The sequence below is a fragment of the Mustela nigripes genome, chromosome 17 (assembly GCF_022355385.1).
Source record: "Mustela nigripes isolate SB6536 chromosome 17, MUSNIG.SB6536, whole genome shotgun sequence".
Classification (NCBI taxonomy): domain Eukaryota; kingdom Metazoa; phylum Chordata; class Mammalia; order Carnivora; family Mustelidae; genus Mustela; species Mustela nigripes.
This window is the reverse complement of record NC_081573.1, coordinates 56,789,510-56,811,153: the sequence shown is the minus strand read 5'-3', so window position 1 is coordinate 56,811,153 and position 21,644 is coordinate 56,789,510. Positions and strand designations below refer to the sequence as shown.

General features: G+C 61.7%; 1 protein-coding gene across 2 annotated transcripts; it reads right to left on the bottom strand.

Annotated features, from left to right (window-relative positions):
• Positions 1–169: 169 nt before the first annotated feature.
• On the bottom strand, positions 170–20,728 carry IRF8 (interferon regulatory factor 8). 2 transcript variants are annotated; one of them, XM_059383705.1, is made up of 9 exons: positions 20,657–20,728; positions 17,191–17,365; positions 12,542–12,725; positions 10,364–10,452; positions 9,024–9,132; positions 7,940–7,987; positions 3,561–3,947; positions 2,844–2,959; positions 170–2,323 (listed from the first exon to the last, which is right to left on the bottom strand). In XM_059383705.1, the coding sequence occupies exons 2-9, from the start codon at positions 17,362–17,364 to the stop codon at positions 2,147–2,149; spliced, it is 1,284 nt and encodes a 427-aa protein (XP_059239688.1). In that variant the 5' UTR covers position 17,365; positions 20,657–20,728; the 3' UTR covers positions 170–2,146. The 2 variants fall into 2 exon arrangements, with proteins under 2 accessions (XP_059239688.1, XP_059239689.1); XM_059383706.1 differs by lacking the exons at positions 12,542–12,725; positions 20,657–20,728 and having other exon boundaries at positions 17,191–17,280.
• Positions 20,729–21,644: the final 916 nt, after the last annotated feature.

Here is a 21,644-nt window from a genome sequence, read left to right as displayed (position 1 = left end):
CTCTCTGATCTGCAAGCCTCTATTCCTTGTTGCTACCGTTTAGGGAAGGAGTGAACAGCAAGGAAAAAACACTTCAACTCACAGTGTGGCTGTTTTCTTAATTCCTCCTTGGAAGAACCAGGTACAAAGGAGGAAACATGTTACCGTAACTTAAAACACAGAACATGAATCAGCTTTTTAAAAAGTACTTTATTTTAATAAAGAACAAAACAGATCAATGCACATTTGAAGTAGATACAAAAATAAATATCCCTTTAGCCCATTCAAGATCTATCCTTCACTGTTTGTTTGAGCTAGAGACCAAAACCCGCTGTTCTGACATAATTTCAGAAAACAGATCTGTTCTCCTTAACAATACGATGTCAGCTTTGTGGGCCAGAGAGGGAAAGTCACTTCTGTTAATTTCCCTCGATTTTCAGGTGGATTCAAACACAGCTCGAGGGACCCACGATGACCAAGTCTTGATACACACGCGAAGCTGGCATCACCTTCACGAAGTGGCCACAGGGAGCATGGCCACGGGGAGCATGACCACGGGCTCTCCGGCTTGGATTTCCAATCAGAGACCCCGGTTATAAGGCGGCCAGATGCGCTAAGTGGGAATGACCCTGTCCCCTGAACCCCAGCTTCTCCCGCGTCACAGAAGTGCACCTTCCTGCCCTGTCACAGCCGAGACTGAGCCAGGGCCGGTGGTGACCGGCTGGTCAGGAGAAAGGACAAGGCAAAGCCCCTTCTCCCCACCCCGGCCTGGTGGCCACATGAGTGTGGAACCGGCTTCCCGGGGCCGCGGCAGACACCTGCTTAGCTCACTTGGCGCGCCCACCTCTGCCCGGCCTGGCACATCACCGGGGACACGGAGTGGGGAGAGGCAGCCCCACCGAGCAAATACAACATCGCCCCCCCCCCCCCCAGAAAGAAATGTTCAAGTGCTTTTTAAATCATAAGTCACTTTAGAGCCATGGTGGAGATGTGCTGTGTGCACAGCGGACGGTCAGCAGGAGGCTGACCTGTCCTCACCCCTCTGAGCGTCTGGGGTGGTAAATGCACCTTCTCCTCGAGCAAACAGCCTGAGTGTTTCCGGGGCTGAAACTGGGCCTCCTCCCCCGGGAGCCGCAGCACAGGGCTCGGCCAAAGAGCAGAACCAGGCACGGCCCAGGGCCACCCCAGACCGTGAGGGGTCCTAGGGAGGGGGAAGGCACTGTCCCTCCCACCACCCACCCTGGGACTGGGACTGGGGCGCCGGTGACAGGGGCCGTGACACAGTCCCAGTCCGCCCGAGCCAGGCCCACACGCTCCACAGCCTGGCTGGGCTCTGGTTCACGGACTCGAAGGCACAATCAAAATGCTTGCGCAATGTACGGTTACTTTTGCAGTCTGTGGTTTATAGCTCACTTTGTAAGAAAGAAGAAAATTCAAAGCGGTTTACAACAGGACAAGTAAAATGTGTGTATTTTGAAGACCGGTCAAAACCATTTAGAAAGAAGAAAAGAGCAAGGGCTCTGGGAATGATTTAATTACAGAAATGAAAACCTAAGCCACTTGGCAGGAAGGCCCACAGGGAACATTCTGGAACACACCAGGCCCTCCGGCGGGGACAAGCCTGCCGGGGGCAAATCCTAGGCCTCGTGCCCGTCCCCCCTAACACGCCTGGCGTTTTGCTGTCACCTGCGGAAGCGAGGCTGTTACCTAAGTATTTCTACATCTTATGAACTGGCGTAAAAAGTAAAGACCCTCCACATCGAGTCAAGCGTTGGAAACACGAGTCTATCGCGGTAACACAAGGGAAAAGACAAAAGCAGCCTTGTCCCCACATCTCTGGTAAAACTGAAGGCCCAGGCGTGGGCCTATCCCCAGATGCTGAAGGCACCCGCCACGCACGGTAACTGGGGGGTACGGGAAGCCCACGTCTGAATCCCAGGTCACAGGGACAGAACCCGGGTCGTCTGGGGCACGTTTCCACGCTTAAGAGTCCCGTCGCGCTCCTCCCGCGGGGGCGTCAGCGTCCAGTGCTCGGGGACGCCCCTACTGAACCAGGAGCTCCGCGAAGCATCCTGCCCCAGTCACGGGCATCCACACCCTTAAATACTGACAGTAACTAGGAACGAGGCGTGAGACGGGGCCAGACGGCGCGCCCCCCCGAGACAGGCTACACCGTGATCTGTTGGTTTTCTCTGAAGAAGGGTCTCTGGTGTGAGGTGCACACGTCTGGAAACATCCGGAAGAACTGGTCCAGCTGGGGCGCCTCGGGAGTCTGCGCCAGGGAGCCGCCGCCACAGCTCTTGCTGGCCTCCTCCACCAGCTGCCGCACGTACAGCTGCTCGATCTAGAGGGACGGACACAGGTCAGACGTAAGGCTGCGAAGTGTGGGACGGTCTTGCACCCCAGCCAGATTCTCTGACTACTCAGTCCAAAGTGCCCGCTGAGAACCTCCCCATGAGCCCCCAGGGAGGCAGAGGCAAGGAAAGAATAAGTGGTATTCCCGGTCTGCAGTGCCAGCCGCAGCTGCTCCAGATTCCACCATTAGAGTTTCATTCCTTTGATTAGATTAAGTAAGGGTCTGAAAAGCCCTACTCTCTCTCTCAGACCTTGAGGCAACTGAACCTTGCTAGAAGGCAGAATCTTGCTAGGAAGTGGGTTCTGACTTTAGGCAGCGGGAGGAAACACAGATCCTGGGAGTCCTGGAGCGCGAGAAGATGACCGAGAGAGAGCAAGAATCCACGAGCCCCACGTGGAGGTCTCCCCGCAGGCCTGCCTCTGCCCACAGGCGGGGTCCCCCCCGTCGCTGCTGCCTGTTCTCCAGCCCAGGACAGACGGAGTCCCGAAGAGCGGGCAGGAGAGCTCACCTGCACCAGGATGAGTTTGGAGCGTAGCGGGGTCAGATCCGGAAACTCTTCTCCGAAGCAGAGCACGACCCTGCTGTCCGGGAGCCGGCCCTGGTTGTTATAGAAGTGCTGCAGCTCTGCGGGGACACGGGGCAGGGACGGGGTCACCACAGCTCCCGGCGCGCTGCCCCTCCCCAACGTGGGCACCCGGGGCTTTCACACCGGAGCTCACACCCCATACCCCACCCCTCTGCAGGCCGCGTCTCCAGCGAAGCCTGCCCCCCAGTCCCACAGAGATCCCGGGCCGGGGGCAGGAGACACGGGCCTGGAGGCTGGAGCTATTTTAGGCGGAGGTGCAGACAGAGGAGGGGACAGAGCAGGGAGCCTGACGTTCCAGGAGGAGCACACAGGGCGGGCCAGGAACCCGAGGACTCTGTGCACACAAGGTCATCCTGTCCCACAGTGTGCATCTCGATCCCGGAGTCTGACCCTGCAGCCCGCGGTGGGATTTCTAGAGACCCTGGTCCTCCCGCCCGCCCTCAAGAAAGCCAATGAAGCTGGGCCCTCGCTCGACACACGCGCCAGTCCGGGCCCAGAGAGGCTCCCCTGGACCCCTCGGCCTGAAGGCAGAGCCGCCCAGGAACGCCCCCCAAACTGCATGCACCCCACGTCTCCCACTCCTCCAGGCCCAGAGCGCCCCGGGAAGGCTCGGGGCAGCCCGTGGACGGCAGGACCCACCTCGGAAGAACTGGCTGGTGTCGAAGACCTTGACCACCTCGTCACGCTCCAGCTTGTTGGGCCGGTCCTTGCAGAGCACGGCGTTGCCGCTGCAGAACACGCGGCCCTGGCACAGCCGCTTGACCAGCACGCCCTGGCGGCTGCTGTGCAGCAGGACCCCGCGCTCCAGGTGCCCGAAGAGCTTCCGCGTCACCTGCCGCTGCCGCTCGCTGGGGATGGCGTCCGCCGGCGGGAAGCGCACGAGCTCCAGGCCCTCGGGCCCGTACAGCTTGGCGCCCGGCAGGGCCGGCTGGCCCAGGGACAGGCGGCAGCCCTCGGGGCAGGTGGTGGCAGTCTGGCCCACCAGCTTGCCGCCGTAGTAGAAGCTGATGACCATTTGCGAGAAGGCTGCAGGAAAGGAAGCCTGGTCAGGGCCGCGGGAAGGGGCGGAGGCTGTCCTTTCCCCCCAGCACGGCCGGGGGCGGGGGGTGTTTAGCTTCTCGGGGAAGTTCCTGCGGGCTTCTAGAAACCAGGCTTACTAAGGAAACTAATGACTCAATAAAACCACTCCGCGCGCTGCACTCTTCCGGCGAGGGTCACCACGACCCGGACGACGCAGGAGTTCGGAAAATTTCTCCGTCTCCGGGTCCCGCTGGGACGCTGTCCTGCGAGGTCCTGCACCACAGTCCCACGACACCCCGCTACGCCGGCGTCCGTGCCCGGGAACCGAGGCCTGCTGCCCCGCTCCTGGCCGACGCCGGTGCTCGATTCGAGTTCAGGCCGGAGCAAACGACGGTGCCGCCCTGTCCCGGACAGACGCCGTCCCCTGGGGCTCCGTGGATGTCACGTCGGGACTCTCCAAACCCTTCAGCTACAGCTACGCTCAAAGGAGTCTATGGCCCAAGTCAGTCCGCGCTTCCAGCGGCGGCCGTGGCGCCCCAGCACCAAGTAAACGGGGAGAGGATTCTGCTTGCAATTTTCTCTCAGGCGCTGGTCCCCTCAAGAAGCCCCAGGTGGGCACTGAAGGGTCCTTACCGCCTGCTCCGGACAAACCAGGTCTCTGGGCCTCAGGCAGGGGCAGCCACGGGACCAGAATTTCTAAGTGTGTCTAGTCCTTGGACACCTACCTCCCCGGGTTCTGCTTAAGAATCATTTGCTCAGGGCGCCTGAGTGGCTCAGTGGGTTAAGCCACTGCCTTCGGCTCAGAGGTCACGATCTCAGGGTCCTGGGATCGAGTCCCGCATCGGGCTCTCTGCTCAGCGGGGAGCCTGCTTCCCTCTCTCTCTCTCTGCCTGCCTCTCTGCCTACTTGTGATCTCTCTCTGTCAAATAAATAAATAAAATCTTAAAAAAAAAAAAAAAAAGAATCATTTGCTCAGAGACACCCGGCGGCTCAGTTGGTTGAGCATCTGCCTCCGGCTCAGCTCACAATCCTACGGCCCTGGGACCGGCGCCCGTGGCGCCCAGCTCCCTGCTCAGCACGGCGTCTGCTTCTCCCTCTGCCTGCCGCTCCCCCTCCTTGGCTCTGACAAGTAAATCTCTTAAAAAAGAATCACGTGCTCAGTTAAGAACCCCCACTAGCGTTCTCAGGCTCCGCTCTCTCCCGGGGCGGAGCTAAAGGGCATTCTGGAATCGCGCCAGGCCGGGAGCGTAGGTGTCCCGGTCCGATCCACTTCCATGACACGTGGGAACACGGAGGCCCACGTGGGGTCTCCCCGCCGGGAAGCGGCAGCCCGGGCGTCCGACCTCAGGTCCTGACCGGCCCGGGTCCTTTCCACCCACCCAGCCGGTCTGGAACACCGCACCGCGCCCTGACACACTCCACAACTCCCTGCACCTCATCCCAGAGGAAGAAACACCCCGCGGACCCCGGCCCCACACCGCACCTTCACCCTGTCGCTGCCTCGGCTGTACTCACACCGGCCCGCGCGGGAGAACTGGCTGCTTCCTTCCCAGGGGGCAGCAGACGGGGGCTCCCCACATGCCCACGTGAGGCTGTCCCCATGCCCCAGGGCAGCATAGCTTGGGCAAGGTTTGGGGGGGCAGGGCCTGAGCCAGAACCACGGCGCCCGACGGGAGCCATGGGGGAAAATCCACCACCAGGACCGCTACGGGGCTCCGGCTGGCCCCTCCCCAAGTCTCAAGAGTCCCCCGCCCACCAGGGGACGGCCTCAGCACAGTGACACCGTAGTGACGATGCCGGGAGCACAGACGCCTCGACGTGGGAGCCCAGCTGTGTGACCAGGCGCAGGTGGCTTCACCACTCTGTGCCTCAGTTTCCCCACCAGCAAAGCAGATGAACAGTGGCACCCACCTCCCTCCAGCGGCCGAGGACGGCGTCAGCGCACGTGTGCACTCCGCACCCATAAGCACCACGGGAGCAGCTACAACAAGATAAACCCAGGAAATAGGACGACGCTGGCTGCGCAGAGGACACTCCGGGAGCTCTAAGTCCTAACTCCGGGTCTATGTGGTACCCACCAGGGGCCGCGGCTAGTGCACCAGCCCTACCAGCACACAACCTGCCCAGCGGCCCGGGTAAGGAAACAGGTGTAGACATTACGGCGTCTGCTGGGACAGCGGGACGGTCACACGGGGCAGGCCGGCCCCGCGTCTGCGGTCTGCAGCATGGCGCCCCGCTGTCTGAGCTCAGACCCCGCCCTGACCCCCGAACGTCATGGGCACACTCGAGGCGCACACGGGCAGCCACGGGGCGTCTGGAGCCATGGGCCCACAGGGACATTGTTAATGCCGATCTGTGGTCACTCTGACCTGGGAAGGTTTCACATAAAAATCTGGACTCCTGACCTCCCCAGTAAAATGGGGCAATCAAGCCCGGTGGCATCTAAGGGCCACGGCATCCAGCACTCCCCACCACCTTTCCCCCTGCCCGGTCCCTCAACACCTTGTCTCTGCAGGGCCGAGAACAGGGGACCCCCAGCATCGACTTAATTACGCAGGTGGGGGAGGTGACTGGAACCGAGGTCCCGAAGTCCACAACCTCGAGAAGAGTGGGTTCTGATTTTCCTTGCATGATGCAGAGCTACGGGCTGCTTCTCCCGCTGGGTGCTGGGACCTCTCCGGGGCAACCGAGCACACTTCCTCCTCACCCAGATTGCCACCGCCCTGCCCCCAGGAAGCACTAGTCAGCAGACGGGCAGGGCCGCAGCCCAGAGCAGACTGGGTCAGAGGCCTGGCCCTGTGAGCCCACTGCCGGGCCCGCTGGAGACAGCCGGGTGCCTGGCTTTGACCCGGGCCGCTGCTTCCCAGCTGGGTGACCATGACCAGCGATTAAACCGCCAAGCCTGGGCTCCCTCCTTTGGGAGGCCGGAGCTGTGACCGTCCCCAGCTCGCATGGCTGCTCTGCAGGGACACCAGTACTGTGAACAGGGACACTGCTCCTCTGGATCTTCCTGCCTGGGTGTGAAGCTGCCTCCACCACCCCAAACAGCCGTCCCAAGAGGGCCTTGGTCCAGAAACCTCTCAGAGCCCCATCTCCTCCTCTGCACCAAGAGACCTCCGGGCCCCCAGCCCCAAGGTCCTGCAGTCCGTCCTGATGAGCCAGGCTGTTCGCTTCCCAGAGAAGCAACAGCTCTTGGGGTAGGCGCCATCAATGAGTCCTAATGCAAATCCCAGCAGCCACGCAGGACGTCTGAGTCCCCAGCACAAGCAGACAAAAATGTACCAGAGCCCACCTGTGACCCGTGAGGAGGGGCTAGAGCACGCACGGCACAGCCCGAGGCCCTACCCCCGCCCCGCGGCCCACGGGCTGTGACCTAGCACTTCTGAGCCTGTGCAGGGGGAGCCGTCACAGCACCTCTCGCCAGGTGATGGGAGGTATGAGATGCAAACGGGGGAGTCGCAGCCGTGATCCTGGCACCTAGCCAGCCGCCACCACGGTCACCATCCCCATCACCCCATCACCCCGATCACCACCACCATCAGCAAGTATCCTTATCATTATGAACTTGAGTGCAGAAGAGAGTTTAAAAAGGGGGGGGGGCACTCGTGGGACACTGGTGATGCTCAGTGACTGATGACATCCCTACCAGACACACTAAAGGACACTCAATCGTCACCACACTCCAGTGACGTTCGGAGGGGCTCAATCCCTCTGCCTGGGGTCACACAAGACGGGCAGAACTAGGCCCGAGCTGTCCCCATGCTCATTCTCCTGCAGAGTTAGGCAGGAAGAGCTTTTTGGATCGATCTGGTGGCCCAATCGGAGAAGGCCCTCAGGGAGGCCGGCCCCTGGCTCACCCCCGCAGTGAGGAGGAGGGACCGGGGTCCTGACTTCTGACAGCTGACCGGCTCGTCCATGGACCCGAGCAGGCCCTCGGAGCTCTGCCTTCTAAGAGCGCCATGTCACACCCGCCAGCCCGGCGCAGAGCAGCCCCTTACCTGAATGGTGTGTGTCATAGGCGGTGTAGCCCGTCACCAGTGGCAAGCCTGCCGCAGAGAGTGAAAAGCAGATTCAGACCCAGTCGCGTGTGCGGAACCAGCCCAAATGCTCCCTCTGCAGAAATCTCTTTAAAAGGTGCCACAGTATGCCCCTGAGCTCCCGCCAGAGGCTTCTACTGAATGTGGGATTCCCCCCGCCCCAGCATGGTAACCCACGTTTCATACACCAGACCTCAGCTCAACCAGCAAAGGGGGAGGAAACGTCCTCTGGGTTGTGGGACTTTTGGAGGGTCACTGCGATGCTCTGGGGCCCCACTTCCCCCCACCCGAAGGCCTCCTCCCAAAACAGCACGAGCCTGCGTGACCACCCCAGGCCTGGTCTCCAGCGGGGAGCCTGGGGCCCGAGCCAGCTTTCCCCAAGGTGCCACCACAATGCAGGGAGAGGGGCTCGCCCAGGGTCCCGGAGGCCAAACTGCCACCACACAGCCTAGCGGCCTCTGAAGCCAGCTGAGCCACCATTCCTTCCCAGTGTCCCGCAGAGAAACCGCAGGGGAGAGACTGAGGAACACACAACAATCCGTGCATGCCAAGGGCAGATGGGGGAAGCCTCAGGAGCTAATAAATGCATGAATGTCTCCTTCAGCCCGTGACCCCTGGGACACGTGTCCCAGGGACAGTCCTGGTGTCTCCATTAGATGCGAGGACTCGAAGCCAGGGCTCCCAGAGAGCGACCCCTGGCCCCGCACCCCTGCCTCTCCAGCCTCCGCTCTGAGGGGGTCTCTGATGTCCTGGGGGAGTGGCTGGCAGGCCCACATGCAAGCTCAAGTGTGGCCCAAAGCCCCATCTCCCCTCTGGTCTGGGAGGGGTTGGCCACCCCGTCCCAGGATCGCGGGCCACAAGCAGACGCCTCCCGGGGGAAGGGCCAGGGCTGAGTCTGGGGCAGGGTCCACGTGCCTTCCTAAGAGGCAGTGGGGAGGGGTGCAAAGTTACCTTCAGTAAAGCAGAGCTCACGGCAGTACTAGGACCCCCCCACCGACGCCGCCATGCCCCAAGAGCGGGGTGGCCCCAGAAGGCTGGTCCTCACCTGCGCTGGGCTGCTGCTGCATCCAACACTCTGGGAGCAGCTGGCTCCGGCACGCGTCGGGCGGGGAGGGGCTCCGCTTGACGATCCCCATGTAGTCGTCCACAGACGGCTGTGGGAACAGGGTGAGTCAAGAGCCCCGCACTCACTGGGCTTCCAGAGCGGGACTCGGGGGTTGGGACACATGAACGGTTTAGACTTAACCAAAAAGCCACACCGTGTGGGGACGCCAGGATCCCAAGACACAAGGAAAACCTGACTGTGCATCCTGACCGATCAAGACGCACCCACCGGATGAGCCTGCGTGGCTGGCCACTGCGCAACCTCTGGTAAGTTTATGGCTTTTTTTGTGAAACTGCCTGTCACAAAACCAACGGCCAGGTCACCTGGCTGCCCTGATGCGCTGGAGAGAGGCAGAAGGGTCTGGGACTCCAGCAAACAGTGACACTGGACAGACTCACGGGACCGAGTGCGTCCTGCCTCCCTCTCCACACCTGGACCGCCGGCTCTGACTCCTGAACGGAGGCCGACGGATCTCATCAGTAAACCTTGGAAATCTGGGTTTCTCGGGGCCCCGGTGTGCCAGCCTGACCGCGCACCTCTGTCTGAGCCGGCAGGAAAGCCTCGCAGGGGAAACGGGGTGTTGCTGGAGACCCGAGGCCAGGAATGCAGCCGGTCCACTGCCAGAGACCACCCCGAAACCCAGCCCCTGCCGCCCGCACCCAAGCTAGGCCGCCGAGCGGAGGCTCCGCGTGGTCATCTACATGTTTTCGGGCAACCAAGCGACTCCTGAAAATCCCGCTGCGGCCCCGCGGGCGTCAGGAAGACTCTGTCGCACCCACATGCCCCTCACAAGGACGGTGCGGGACGACGTCAGCTATGCCGGGTCCCCCTGCTAACAGCCCGAGAAGCAGAGCTGCGAGGCGGACGGCGGGACCAGGAAAGGCTGTCTGCAGAGCTGCGGCCGGCATCCGAGACCCCACGGGTTTTGCCGACTGAGACCTCGCCGGTCCTCGGCTCACAGCCCCTGGACGGAGTTTCCGTGCGGTTCTAACAGGCCTGACTACCCGCCGCCCAGCGGCAGACTCTACGGCAGCAGCCTGCGGGGCGACAGCACCCCATCCCCGTCGTAAGGACAACCCCACGCCCGGCAGCGAGTTTCCTTCTTGTTCACTGCAGCCCGCCCAAGAAGCCAAGGGATTCCGCGATGCGTTTTCTAAGACCGCCAGTCAGAACGTTTAAAATAGGGCAAGTTCACAGCTGGCGCGAACATCACTGGCCCAGAGCAGGGAGCTCCGCGGCACCGGGATGCGCCTGGGGTCGAGGGAAGGGGCTGCCCTCACCTCCTTGACGAGCTCGTCCATCTCGGGCCGCCCGCACTCCATCTCGGTCATCTCGCTCACGCAGCCGGGAGTCGCCACGCCTAGTCTGCCTGCGGAAAATTGGGCAGACGCGTGACACACGGCCCAGAGGACCACAGCCATCATTGGGGGCAGAATCGGGGCTGGCGTTTCAGTCTGGGCTTTTTTTTTTTAATGCTGAGTTCAACGAAATACAGGTCAGTCGGTGTCTTCACTGGTTTGGAAGACGCCCAGAAACGGCCGCCCGTGCTGCCGCAGCCGTCTGACCGTCCAGGTCAAAGGGAGAAGTCGCCGGTTGTCTATAACACTCAGAGGGCCGGGACGGCCGTGTGGCTCGTCCCCACTGGCCGAGAAGGAGTATGAGCACCTGTCAGACACGCTTCACACCAGGCGCGGACCACCCATCTGGGGCACATCCATAAGCCGGGCTGTTTGAAGACACTCGAAGATTTCCTGGCACAATGTGTGCGCAGATTGGAGTCATTTTTTAAAGTTAATTGACAGGAAATGTCTCTGTGGCTTTTCCAAATACACAGCGCGCATCTGTGCACACACCAGGCGTACCGGAGGGCTGGCCCCACCAGGCACGGCCTCCGGGCCCCAGGGGCCCCCACGGCAAGTCCCCACCCCAGACTCACTCCCTCCCCAGGCTCACCCCTACCCCTGGGCCAGAGATCTGCCGGCCGTTTCCTAGAAGCCACAGGCTCCTGACCCTCGCTCCATCCCAGCTGAATCCAGACTCTACCTGGAGAGACTCAGGACTGGCTAGAAGCTGCGGATGGGGGAAGTCGAGGGAGTACGTGGTAGGGGGGCCCCGTGAAGCCTGCAAACCACTGAAGTACGGAGCGGAGCGGGTCCATTTAGACACTATGCAAATGCAGCGTCCCCCACCCCCTGAGAACCGACTCCTTCTGTAACCCCCACCGGGGCAGGTGATGCTGGCTGCACCCCACGCTATAAACAAGCTGGGCTCACCTGCCGGGTCAAGCTTGGCTGAGCCGGGGCAGGGGGCAAAGAAGACACACTTCTCCGTTCCCTCAAACCACAGCTCGTTTGGGGCTGATGAAAAACTATCCAGAACTTGGACGTAAGAGGGAAAGATGCATGCCTAGCCTTTCAGAGGCCTCCTGGGAGCCATTACCGGCAAGGCCTCCCTGTCAAGGTCAAGGTCTCAGTCTCCCAGTCAAGGCCAAGGCCTCCCTGTCAAGGTCGTCAGACCCTCCAAGGGCAGGCTGGTCTGACTTCCTACTGATGACCGACTCAGCCATGTTCGGTGCTAACTTATACACCATGAAGCCACAAACTCCCAAAACTGGAGTTGCCCACTGCGGGCGGGACATCCAGTGGCTGGGCTCACGGACCAAGTACCACCCGGGCCTCAGTCTCCGTCCCACTGTCCCTGTCCTACGCTGGCTCCCCTGGGGAGGAGTTTAATGACTCTCTGGCCCAGGCTCACTATAGATTTGGGATAGTCACAATTTTAACTTAAATTCTCTGCTGACACTGTCAAGCCTCCCCCAGTGGGAATAGCCTGGACTCGGAACATGTGCACAGCCCGGGAGAGCGTCTGAGCGCTCGCTTTCCTTCAGGCTCCCGGGACCAGTCACTCCGGAATCACTCACGGCTTCCCAGAGCCCCCCGGTAACCCTCAGGCTCTAGCCGGGTGCCGAGGCGTCTGGGATCTCCGACAAGGAAGCCAACGGCGCCATCATCCCCCAGAGCATTCAGGAACGTGACCCTCCGCCTGCCTGCGTCCACCTGACTGTCCCCTGGCCTCCTCTAAGCCTTGTTAGAAAACAGAAGGAACCGCTCCTTCACACTGCCCAGGCCGCTCGCCCCTGCCCGGCCCCGTGACTGTGCCCCAGGGTGGCCCCACTGTCCGCTCCCGGGCTGACGGCGGTGAGCAGAGGCCGCCCGACCGCCCCACCCTTTCCTCCCACGGGCGCTGCCCCCCCAAGTGGAAACGGCCACTTGGCCAGCGGATGGTGGCCGAGGTCAAGGGGAAGCGCTCTCAGGATCTGCTGGCGCAGGCCAGAGGACAGTGGGCTGAGCCGCAACGGCTCGCCCAGACGTCCCCCCACCCAGCTCCCTGGCTCTCCGGCGGGGGTGCTGCGGGCCGGGCGGCCTCTGCTGGGCCCCGCGCCCGTCCTGGATAGTTACATTTTTGCTCCTCCTCGGGCACGATGCGGTACACTTTGTACGGCTCAGAAATGTCCAGCTGGGACCGGTCTGTCACTTCCTCAAAATCTGGGCTCTTGTTCAAGGCGCAGCGGAGCCTCGTCTTCCAAGTGGCCGGCTCGGCTTTGTCCCCTTCCTTGAACTTGCCTTTGAAAACCGCCCAGGCCTGAAGGAGCAGAAAGCAGCACATGAAAGAGGCGGCCAGGCCAGCCCCGCCCCGGCCCGACCACCGACACCCACAGCCACAGTCAGGGCCCGCGCAGATCTCGCTGTCCTGACAGCCACCTCTGGCCATCAGCTCGCACTCGGGGCATCTGGGGACCTCCGTGGACCCCCGTCTCGAAAAGACCGGGCCAGGAAGGGCCCCTCCCCAACCAGGACCACCCAAGGGAACCAGAATGCGGCCCCTGCCGGTGGCTCCTCCCCACACACATCTTGGATCTGCTTCTGGGCGAATCCTTCCCGGGACCAGAGGGCCAGGAGGGGCCTGAGGTCAGCGAGTGCAAAGAGGAAGTCGCACATGGTTTCACTAGAATGTTCAAAACAAAGAACAATTTGTTGCTTTTTCAAATCAACCCCTAGCCAAAATTTAGCATGAAAAGGGAACATTTGCAAGAAGTCTGAATGTGGTCATACACCGCCCAGCTACTTTTAATAGAAATTTTGCTTTGCATTTTGGCATTCTAACCCTCCCAGCCCCAGCCCCAGCCCCAGGGCCCTGCTTAAAAGGCAACAAAGTGTTTTCTGCCTAGGCTGGTTCTCCACAGCTGTTCTGACCTCTCCAAACCTGACGGTCCTCTCAACCAGGACCAGAGCTCCAAGCTGGAAACCTGCAAAAGCCACAACACGGAAGGGGCAGAACTGAAAAAAAATCCAGGTGACCACGTGGACAGGCAGTTTCAAAATTCTCAAATGGCACCCACACACACCAGAGAGGGGGTCGGGCCTGTCGGGTGAAAACCTTTGGTCTCGGGCAAAATCCGAGCCACCTGCCAGCCTCCGTCAATGTGAGGTCTGGAGGGAACCCTCAGCCCGACTCAGGAAGACGCCAGTCTTCTCAGGGTGACCCAGTCAGGGCTGAGACGCCACGGTCCCTACGGTCAGCCCCATGGAGGTCCCCACAGCAAGGGTCCTCAAGGTCAATGACCACAGCTGTGCCCTGGGGACTGCTGAGAGGCAGATCCTTGGGGCCCAACCCCAGGGAGCCCCCTTCAGTAGGGGGCGCTTAGTCCGGGAACCCGCATCTTCAGCCAGCATCCCAGTGACCACCATCCGGTGACCCGAGGTAACCAGGGGGCCACACGGGCAGAACTCCGCGACACACCCCCCACCCGCACCCCGGGCACAAGACCTCACAGCTTCTCCGTTGAGGCCCTGAACTCAGACGGCGCCGCAGCCGGAGACGAATGGAAGAAAGTTCCTCAAGGGGCGCGCAAGCGTCACCCCCTTCTCTGATGCAGACACAAAGTCCCCTCTCGCGGGAACGGTTTCCGGTCCCTCCTGATCGTTCAGTGTTTTATTAACGGCATCGCAGACCAGACTGGGATTTGCTTTTCTCAAGGAAGGCTAACCCCTCGCACCTTCAACGGTAATTTCTGCTTTTCACGCAGTTAGATCGGAGTTTCCCCACTTGGGCACTACTGCTGTGTGCAGCCGCAGGGTACTCGGGGGGACGCCGTCCTGTGTGTGACCGAATGTCTAAGAGCATCCTGGCCTTGACCCACAGAGCTCCGGCCTTGACAATGGGCTCTGTCTCCAGACCCGGCCAAGGGCACCCCAGAGAGGCGACGAGCCAACACACCCCCTGCACCGTCCCCGCCGCAAAGCCCCGGTGAATCCGCGTTACAGGCAGCCCTCAAGGAGTGGGGGCTTCGGGCAACGTTGGGACCTGCCAGTCTTCAGCCAGACCTGCCGGGCCTATATCCAATCCCACATGCCAGGCTCACACTCGCCCGGGGAAGCCCGCCGGGACATCCTGGCGCAAAGTAGAGTGCTCAGTCGGAGGCGCCCCGGTCGGCTTCAGAGGTACCGCGCTCCCGGTCCTGCCCCGAGCCTCTCGGGCTCTCCGGCCGGCTCTGAAACATCGGCTTAGCTGGGCGCTCTTGGGACCCTTCCGCGGCCTCGAGTGGAGCCATTCGGAGGCCCGGGGCAGTCTGCGCCCCACACGGCGGCCGCCTGCGCCCCAGGGAACCGGGGACCACAAACTCGTCCCGATTCGATGTTACAGTCTCGTCTTGTGTTTTGAAAATCAAACGCTTTTTCTCCCCTCGATGGCCTACTGCATTTAACCTATCTGTGCTACAGAGTCTGCTCCAGGTCATTGACCCCGCCACAGGGCTGCTCAGAGAAGCGACCCTCAGCGTCACCAAATGCTTTTCTAGAAACAAGCACGACTGGACAGGAGCGCCTTGGGACACTCAAAGACAGAATGAGCTCGGCCCTTTCCGATCCCGACTCGGGCTTACCCCACGGGGCCAGCCACACAATCACACCCGCACACCGTGACGAATTCTCTGGATAAATGGCTTCACACTCCACGGAAAGGTTTTCTCTGAGTGTCCCCAACAGGAGGTTCTCTACGTACCCAGAAAACCCGTGAGCCTCTCACCTGTGCAGGTGCGTCTGGGCGCTGCGGGGAGACGCGCTCGGAGGCTGGGCCAGGCTGGCGGGGTCCCTCCCTGTTTCTGACCAGCGGGCCGTCCTCCTGGGGGGGCCGCCAGCCCCGGGGGGCCCCCACATCCCCCTCCCACCCTGCTCCTGCTGAGATTGTGGGTCCTCTCAGATTGCCACACTGAGCGACTGCGTAACGAACGGAAGCATTGGGGGCCTTGCACATTCTCGCCGCTGTTGAAACGGCCGTGAGGCGCATTGCATAAGACATATAAATCTGGAACTTTATTTCATTACCCCCAGAGCCTAGGCTGAAACAGGGAGCAAAGTGCAGGGAGAGGCCTTGCATGGCCACCAGGAGACACAGCCAAGGACATGCGGCCACTGGTCCGGTGTTCCCCCCCCACCCCAAGAGGTCTCAGTGACGGTCACCCGGAACCTGGGCCCTCAGCACCCCAGGCCATCCACCTAAATCTGCTCGTCCTCACCACGGTCAGCAATGCTCGCAGGCCTCTGTGGGGAGGGGGAGACGCTGTGGGGTTGAGGAGTGCTGCCGGACATGCTCCCATGCCCACGGCGGCCCCACGTGTAGGAACCATCTGGCCCGAGAGGTCAACAGTGCCAAGGGTGAGGAGCTCTGGTCTGCAGCCATCCACGACCCAGAATTCCCGGCAGAGCCGGCGGACCCTGGGCACCGGTGACATTTAGCTGGGTCTTTCCCCAGAGAGTCGGCACGAAGCCTAAGGCAAAGCGCTCTACGGGCGAGGAGCCCCCGGCGGCACGGGCGGTGAGACAAAGGATCCCTCCCGGTGGGGAGAAATGCGGACACCGGGGCTACCCAGGGTCCTGGAAGGCGAGAGGGCAAATCATCCACGTGGGCCACTTTCTGGACGAGAGCCAGTAACTGATCGCAGTTTCCCAAAGAGCCCAGATCAGAGATGGAACAGAAGTGCGGAACCGTGGAGCGCCCCCCCAACCACCACAGAGAACCCACGGGCCGACCCGCCCCTGAAGCTGGCTGTGACCTGCAAGTGCCCCGCTCCGGGGCCAAGGCACGGTCTTCTGTCCTTTCTGTTCGGCTGCCGGACAGCATCCCGGGCTGCCCTGGGGTCCCGCAGGCCTGTGCTCCGGACTCGCATCCCTCCACAATTCCGCCTGCCCGCCCTCCCATCCCTGGACCCCAGATGCCCACAGAACGGGGTGAGGGGGGGCTCTGAGTCCGTCACCTGGGCTGGGTCCCACTGCTGACCCCCCCTTGACCTCAGGATCCAAATCTCCCAGGGCAGGGAGCCTGCATCCCCCAAGCCTCAGAGAAGCCTGCAGGGGACAACGACCCACAGGGGACCCTGAGAGCCCAGCTGGGCTGCCCTGGCTCCGTGGCCCAAGAGCTGGGAGACCTTGGACAAGTCACTTCTCCTCTTGGGGCCTCCACGGAAGAGCAGGAGAAGCGCCTACTGGATGGGAGTGTGTGCAATGACAAACCTACCCGCGGGGCGGGCCGGGCCCAAGCAAGCCTCTCCACGCTTGGGTACTTCTTGTGTGCAGGGGAAGGAAGACTATTTTTAGAACCTGCTGCAGGTTCGGGGCACCCCACATGACCCGGCCCCGGAAGCAACAACAGATGGTGTCTCTCTCATCTGAGCTGACCCTCCACTGTCGGGCAGAAGTAAGAACGTGGAAGAACCAAGACGTACACTCTTCCTAGAATTCGTAATGGAGCCCAGGGGATAGGGTTTCGGTCTCGGGGCCCTGAAGACTGCTCGCTCCCGGACTGTTACTTCTCTCGCGGAAGAAACGGGGAAAGTGCCCTCCGTCTCCCCCTCGGGAACAGGCCAACCACACCCCACGGACCTTCAAGGTCACACAAGAGATGTGAACAGCCTGCAGCCTCGTCTGTGGGAGACCCATTCAGCACCTGATCGACGTCTGTTCTAAAAAACTACGATTATTTTCAAGCCCACGAGAACAAGGTGGCTCAACACCCGCACAGGCCTGGAGGAAGACGGAGTTCAGGGCCGCACCTTAAAGATGGACGCGTCCACTTCCTGGTTGTAATCCTGCTTGCCCGCGTGCTTCCAGGGGATCCGGAACATGCTCTTCTCCTCGCTCTCCCAGATCAGCCCTGGGTACATGCCGCTGTCGATCTGCTCGATCAGCCACTGCCGCAGCCGCCGGCCACCGTTCCGGTCACACATCCTGGGACAGAAAAGCGCACGTTCGGTGACACTACAGACATTACAGACATTACAGACGCCGCCGCACGAATCCCAGCACCCCGCACCCAGGGGTCGGTCCTTCCCGAGGGTTCGGCCGGTGCCCCTTCCAGTCTTCACCCGCTCCGTCTGGGGCAAACGCAGCCACAGGAAGAGGCACCTTCCATTCTGCGCGCGAGATGGGGAATCATCGCCTTCACATGTCCAGGCCCTCGAACGAGCAGCTCATCACGCGGAGAGCCAATCCCCTGACTTGTCCAACGGGACCAGCGTTTGTTAACAAATGCAACATCTGCGCTCCAGGAAAGAAGGGATGCCCCGAGCCAACCCTCCGGGACCGTTGCTTCTCAGACGGGTTACTGATGAGAGCGCGAGTCTGGGAATGAGACCGAGCTGGGGTCCCATCTGAGTCCCACCACCTCCCAGGGGGGCCCCTGAGTCATGCTTTCAGCGTGGCGTGCCCGGGAGAACCACCAGCCCTCAGCATCCTTGTGGGGAGGGCTCAGAGGAGGCACTTGCGGCCACACCTAGACCTTAGAAGGTTCTCTCTAAAAAACAGATGTCATCCTGACTTTCCTCCCCGGGAAGGAACAAAAGCAAGGAAACCAACTGGGGAACAGAGCGAGGTCGGCCAGGCTGGGCTCTTCCAGAAGGCACCAGAATTTGGGGACGTCGCCAGGGTGCCCAAAGACATCCTCTGGATGTTCCTGCCAGAACAGGGAGCGTTCCCAAGAGCAGACAGAGAAAGAACCACCAAGCCGTATCGACACACAGCCCGCGTTTACAAGAACAAGGCTGGAAATCCCCTCAACAGTTGGACAGACGCCCACCAAAAAAAAAAAAAAAAAAAAGAAAGAAAAAGAAAGGCATTTCTACTCTTCTGATTAAAATGTGACCTCTTTGGGCAAACAGGTTTGAAACCATCAGTAGTGACAAGACATAATGTCCCCAAGAATACAGTCACATCCAGAGCCCTGCTGGTCCATAAAGCAAGAAGCGTGGGACTTGGAAACCAGCCACCCTCCACGTGGCTGTGGGATCAGAAAGGGGGTCCAGGTCCTGGGGGGAAGGTGAGCCCCGAGTGCCGACTGTGACTTTTCTATGCCCACCCGTGGGTGTAAAAGGGGTGACGTGGGTGGAATTAGGAACTGGACTTGAATTTGGAACGTGAAGACCCAGCAAAGGCTTTTCTCCCCCATGACCTCAGGAAAACCACCCGAGGTGCTCTGAGGCTCTCCTCAGCGGCCAACTGAATGAACTATACGTCCCAGGCGTCCCACAATTCCAAAACAGTCCCCTGTGCTTCTCAATAAGAAGGTAAAGATTTAGGAGGGACACCTAGGGAGAGAAAAGAAACCCCACGACCAAGCACCCCCCAGAAAGTAACCTAGCACTGTCCTGGTTCCTACAGATCCTTTTGAGTTGGGGGGAGACCGCCTCGCTGGAGGAGCACGCCGTGTGCGCCAGAGGAAGGCAAGGGGGCCCAGAACACGACAGGAGGGCTGGTGGCTGCGGATCTGACAACGCTGTGTAACGCGCCCACTCATCAGGACTCGGCTCACCCCTTAGTACAAGGGTCACAAACCGGACTCCATGCTCCAGGAGCCTCCCGAAAAGGAAAAGCATGATTTTTTTTGGATGGGCAGCTTTTCTAGAAAGTGGGTCAACACCTTCTTATCAAGATTTCTGATGGACTTGGGGCACCTGGAGGGCTCAGAGGGTTAACAGCCTTCAGCTTAGGTCATGGTCTCAGGGTCCTGGGATTGAGCCCAGCATTGGGCTCCCTGCTCAGCGGGGAGCCTGCTTGTCCCTCTCCATCTGTGATCTCTCTTGCTCCTGCTCTCTCAAATAAATAAATATAATCTTAAAAGAAAAAAAACATTTCTGATGGATTCAGAGCCCCCAGCGTTGTTAATGGTCTTGGTGATTTATAAGGACAGAATAGGAGAAAAGAAGGTTTGGAGAGGGGTCAGTGAGAAAGTGAATCAGAATGTGGAAACGGGACACTTCGGACACCATCTACCGCAGCCTACTTGCTGACCAGAGGAACACGGAAGCCCAGGAGGGCGCCCGGACTCCCAGGCACCCCGGCAGGCTCTCACTGTGCTCACTCTGCAGAGAAAAGCTAAGACAACGTTACCGGATCTGAGCACATGGACAGCCCCCCACCGGACCTCAGAGATCCCCGCCTCAGACTCTGAGTGGCAACACAGGCCGAAGACTCTAGTCCCCGATGGCCCACAATGATTTATGGAATGCTAATGCATTAATCCCAACAAATGTCAAGCCAGAAAAAAATTCAGAAGCCCGGTCACATGTGTATGACTTCCTCTTCCTTGATTTTTAGATAATCATTCTCTTTTCTGGGCCAAGTCCTAGCTGGAGCTAATCTGCATCTCAATAAATGGGACCCAGGGCTCAGGCTTCCCAGGCCAGAGGCGATAAGAGGCTGGGATGGCCCCACCCAGGCCGGATTCCAGGATTCCAGGATGTGCCCCGGAGGTGGTGCCGGACTCACCTTCCACACCTCTCCCACCCCCAGGCTACCAGCTTCCACGCCGTGTCCCACTCGGGCCCCAGCCTTTCTGGGATGACCCAGCCACTCCCAGCTCTTTTCTTGGGAAGAACCTGCCAGAATCCCAAAGGACAGGCTCAGAACCTGCAAGTGCGGTCCAGCTCCTAACTTAGCTTTAAAAGACCAAAAAGTGTGTTGTAAACCCCCCCCCCCATAGGCCTAAACTCCGGAACATTCGCCGTCTCGTTCCCATTCACATGCACCCCACAGCCCCGGGGAAGCAGCACATCTCACCCCGTGAGGTCCCCCCTTGCGCTGGGGTGCACTGTGCACCCCGATGCTGTGAGCGTGAGCCCCACACAGCCAAGGCCTTCTTGCCAGAGGCCACGGTGCTGGGACGGCAGCCAAGGGCCTCTAAGCCCCGCAGAAATCGCCGTCGTCAGGCCTCAGAGCACGCCCGCGCCCCGCCAGCCCGCGCCCCGCCAGCCCGCGCGCCCCCCGACGGCCACCGCGCGGCCCATCGGTCGCGCCGCTCCGAGCCGACCGCGGGCAGCAGGGCTGGAGCAGGACCGGGGAGCAGGTCTTGCTCCGGAGGCACCGCCAGGCCACTCCCAGGTGACGCCTTGGTCCACCGCAGCCCCTGGGGACCCGCCGCCCCATGCTCAGCGCCTGGACTTTGCGTCTGAGCTCGGGAGGAAGCGCGGAGGAGGAGGGACGGAGCCGGCCGGGCCGCTGCCCACCCGCCGCCGGGCAGCCTACCTGCCGCCGCGCGCGCCCGAGCTCGCCGCCCGCCTTCGGCGCCGCCGCCCGAGTTCCCACGCCGGCCGCCGCGCTCGGGGGATGCGGCCGCGGGCTGCGCGGCGGCGCGGGTCTAGGGCCGGGGGCGGGGCCGGGGGCGGGGCCTGCGTGCGGAGCGGCGGCCGCGCGGGCCAATGGGCGTGGGAGGGCCGCCGGGGCCGGCCAATGGGCGCGGGCGCGCCGCCAGCACCACCCAATGGGCGCGGCCCGCCCGGCCCGCCTTCTTCGAAGCGCTCGGCTTTCCGAGAAATCACTTAGCGCAGAGGCGGCCGCCGCCGGCCCGGGGCCCTTCCGGGGTCCGCGCTGGGGGTCCCGGGGGCGGCGCGGGTCGGGGGTGCCCGCAGGAATTCCCGCGGGGGCGTCCTCGCGGCCGCGTCAAGGGCAGGGCGGGGGGCGGGCGTCGCATGGCGGAAGTCGAGGCGCGGCCGGGCCACCGGGGCGACGCGGGGGTCGGACTGCGGAGGTCGGGGCGAAGCCGGGCCGGCGGGCGGAGGCGCGGGTCGGAGCCTGGAGGTCAGGTCGCGCCGGGCCTGCCGCCGCCTTCAGATCCCGGAGTCAGGGCTCGGGGGTGGATGCGGGGGTCAGAGCGCACGGGGCCGGGCCCCGGCGGAGACCCTCGGAAGTCACGGCTGGGGGGGGGGGCGGCGGCGGCCAGGGGTCGTGGTGCAGACGGCCCGCGGCCCCAGCGGGGTGACCCCCATCTCGGCCAGTGTGGCCCCGATTCCTGGAGCTGCGCGGGAAGCACCCCCCGCCCGAGGGAGCCCCTGGGAGCATGTCCGGACAGGAGCAGACTTGACACCTGACCCGTGTTACAGACCTGGTCCTCGGTGACCGGTGACCGGTGACCGGGGCGGCAGCTGAGCGGGGCTGTGAAAGGAAGAAAAAGTGCGCAGCTAGGAAAAGGTATCTGAAGCCGTCGCCCTCTGAAGACCAGAAATAAAATCAGGAT

What these genes read in the sequence shown, in the direction of transcription:
- IRF8 (XM_059383705.1), bottom strand. Translation starts at nt 17,364, where the DNA reads ATGTGTGACCGGAACGGTGGCCGGCGGCTGCGGCAGTGGCTGATCGAG. An exon ending in GCCCGAGGAGGAGCAAAAAT is followed by an intron (nt 10,453 to 12,541) that starts GTAACTATCCAG and finishes AATTTTCCGCAG; the next exon opens with GCAGACTAGGCGTGGCGACT. An exon ending in CTATGACACACACCATTCAG is followed by an intron (nt 3,948 to 7,939) that starts GTAAGGGGCTGC and finishes CCTTTCCTGCAG; the next exon opens with CCTTCTCGCAAATGGTCATC.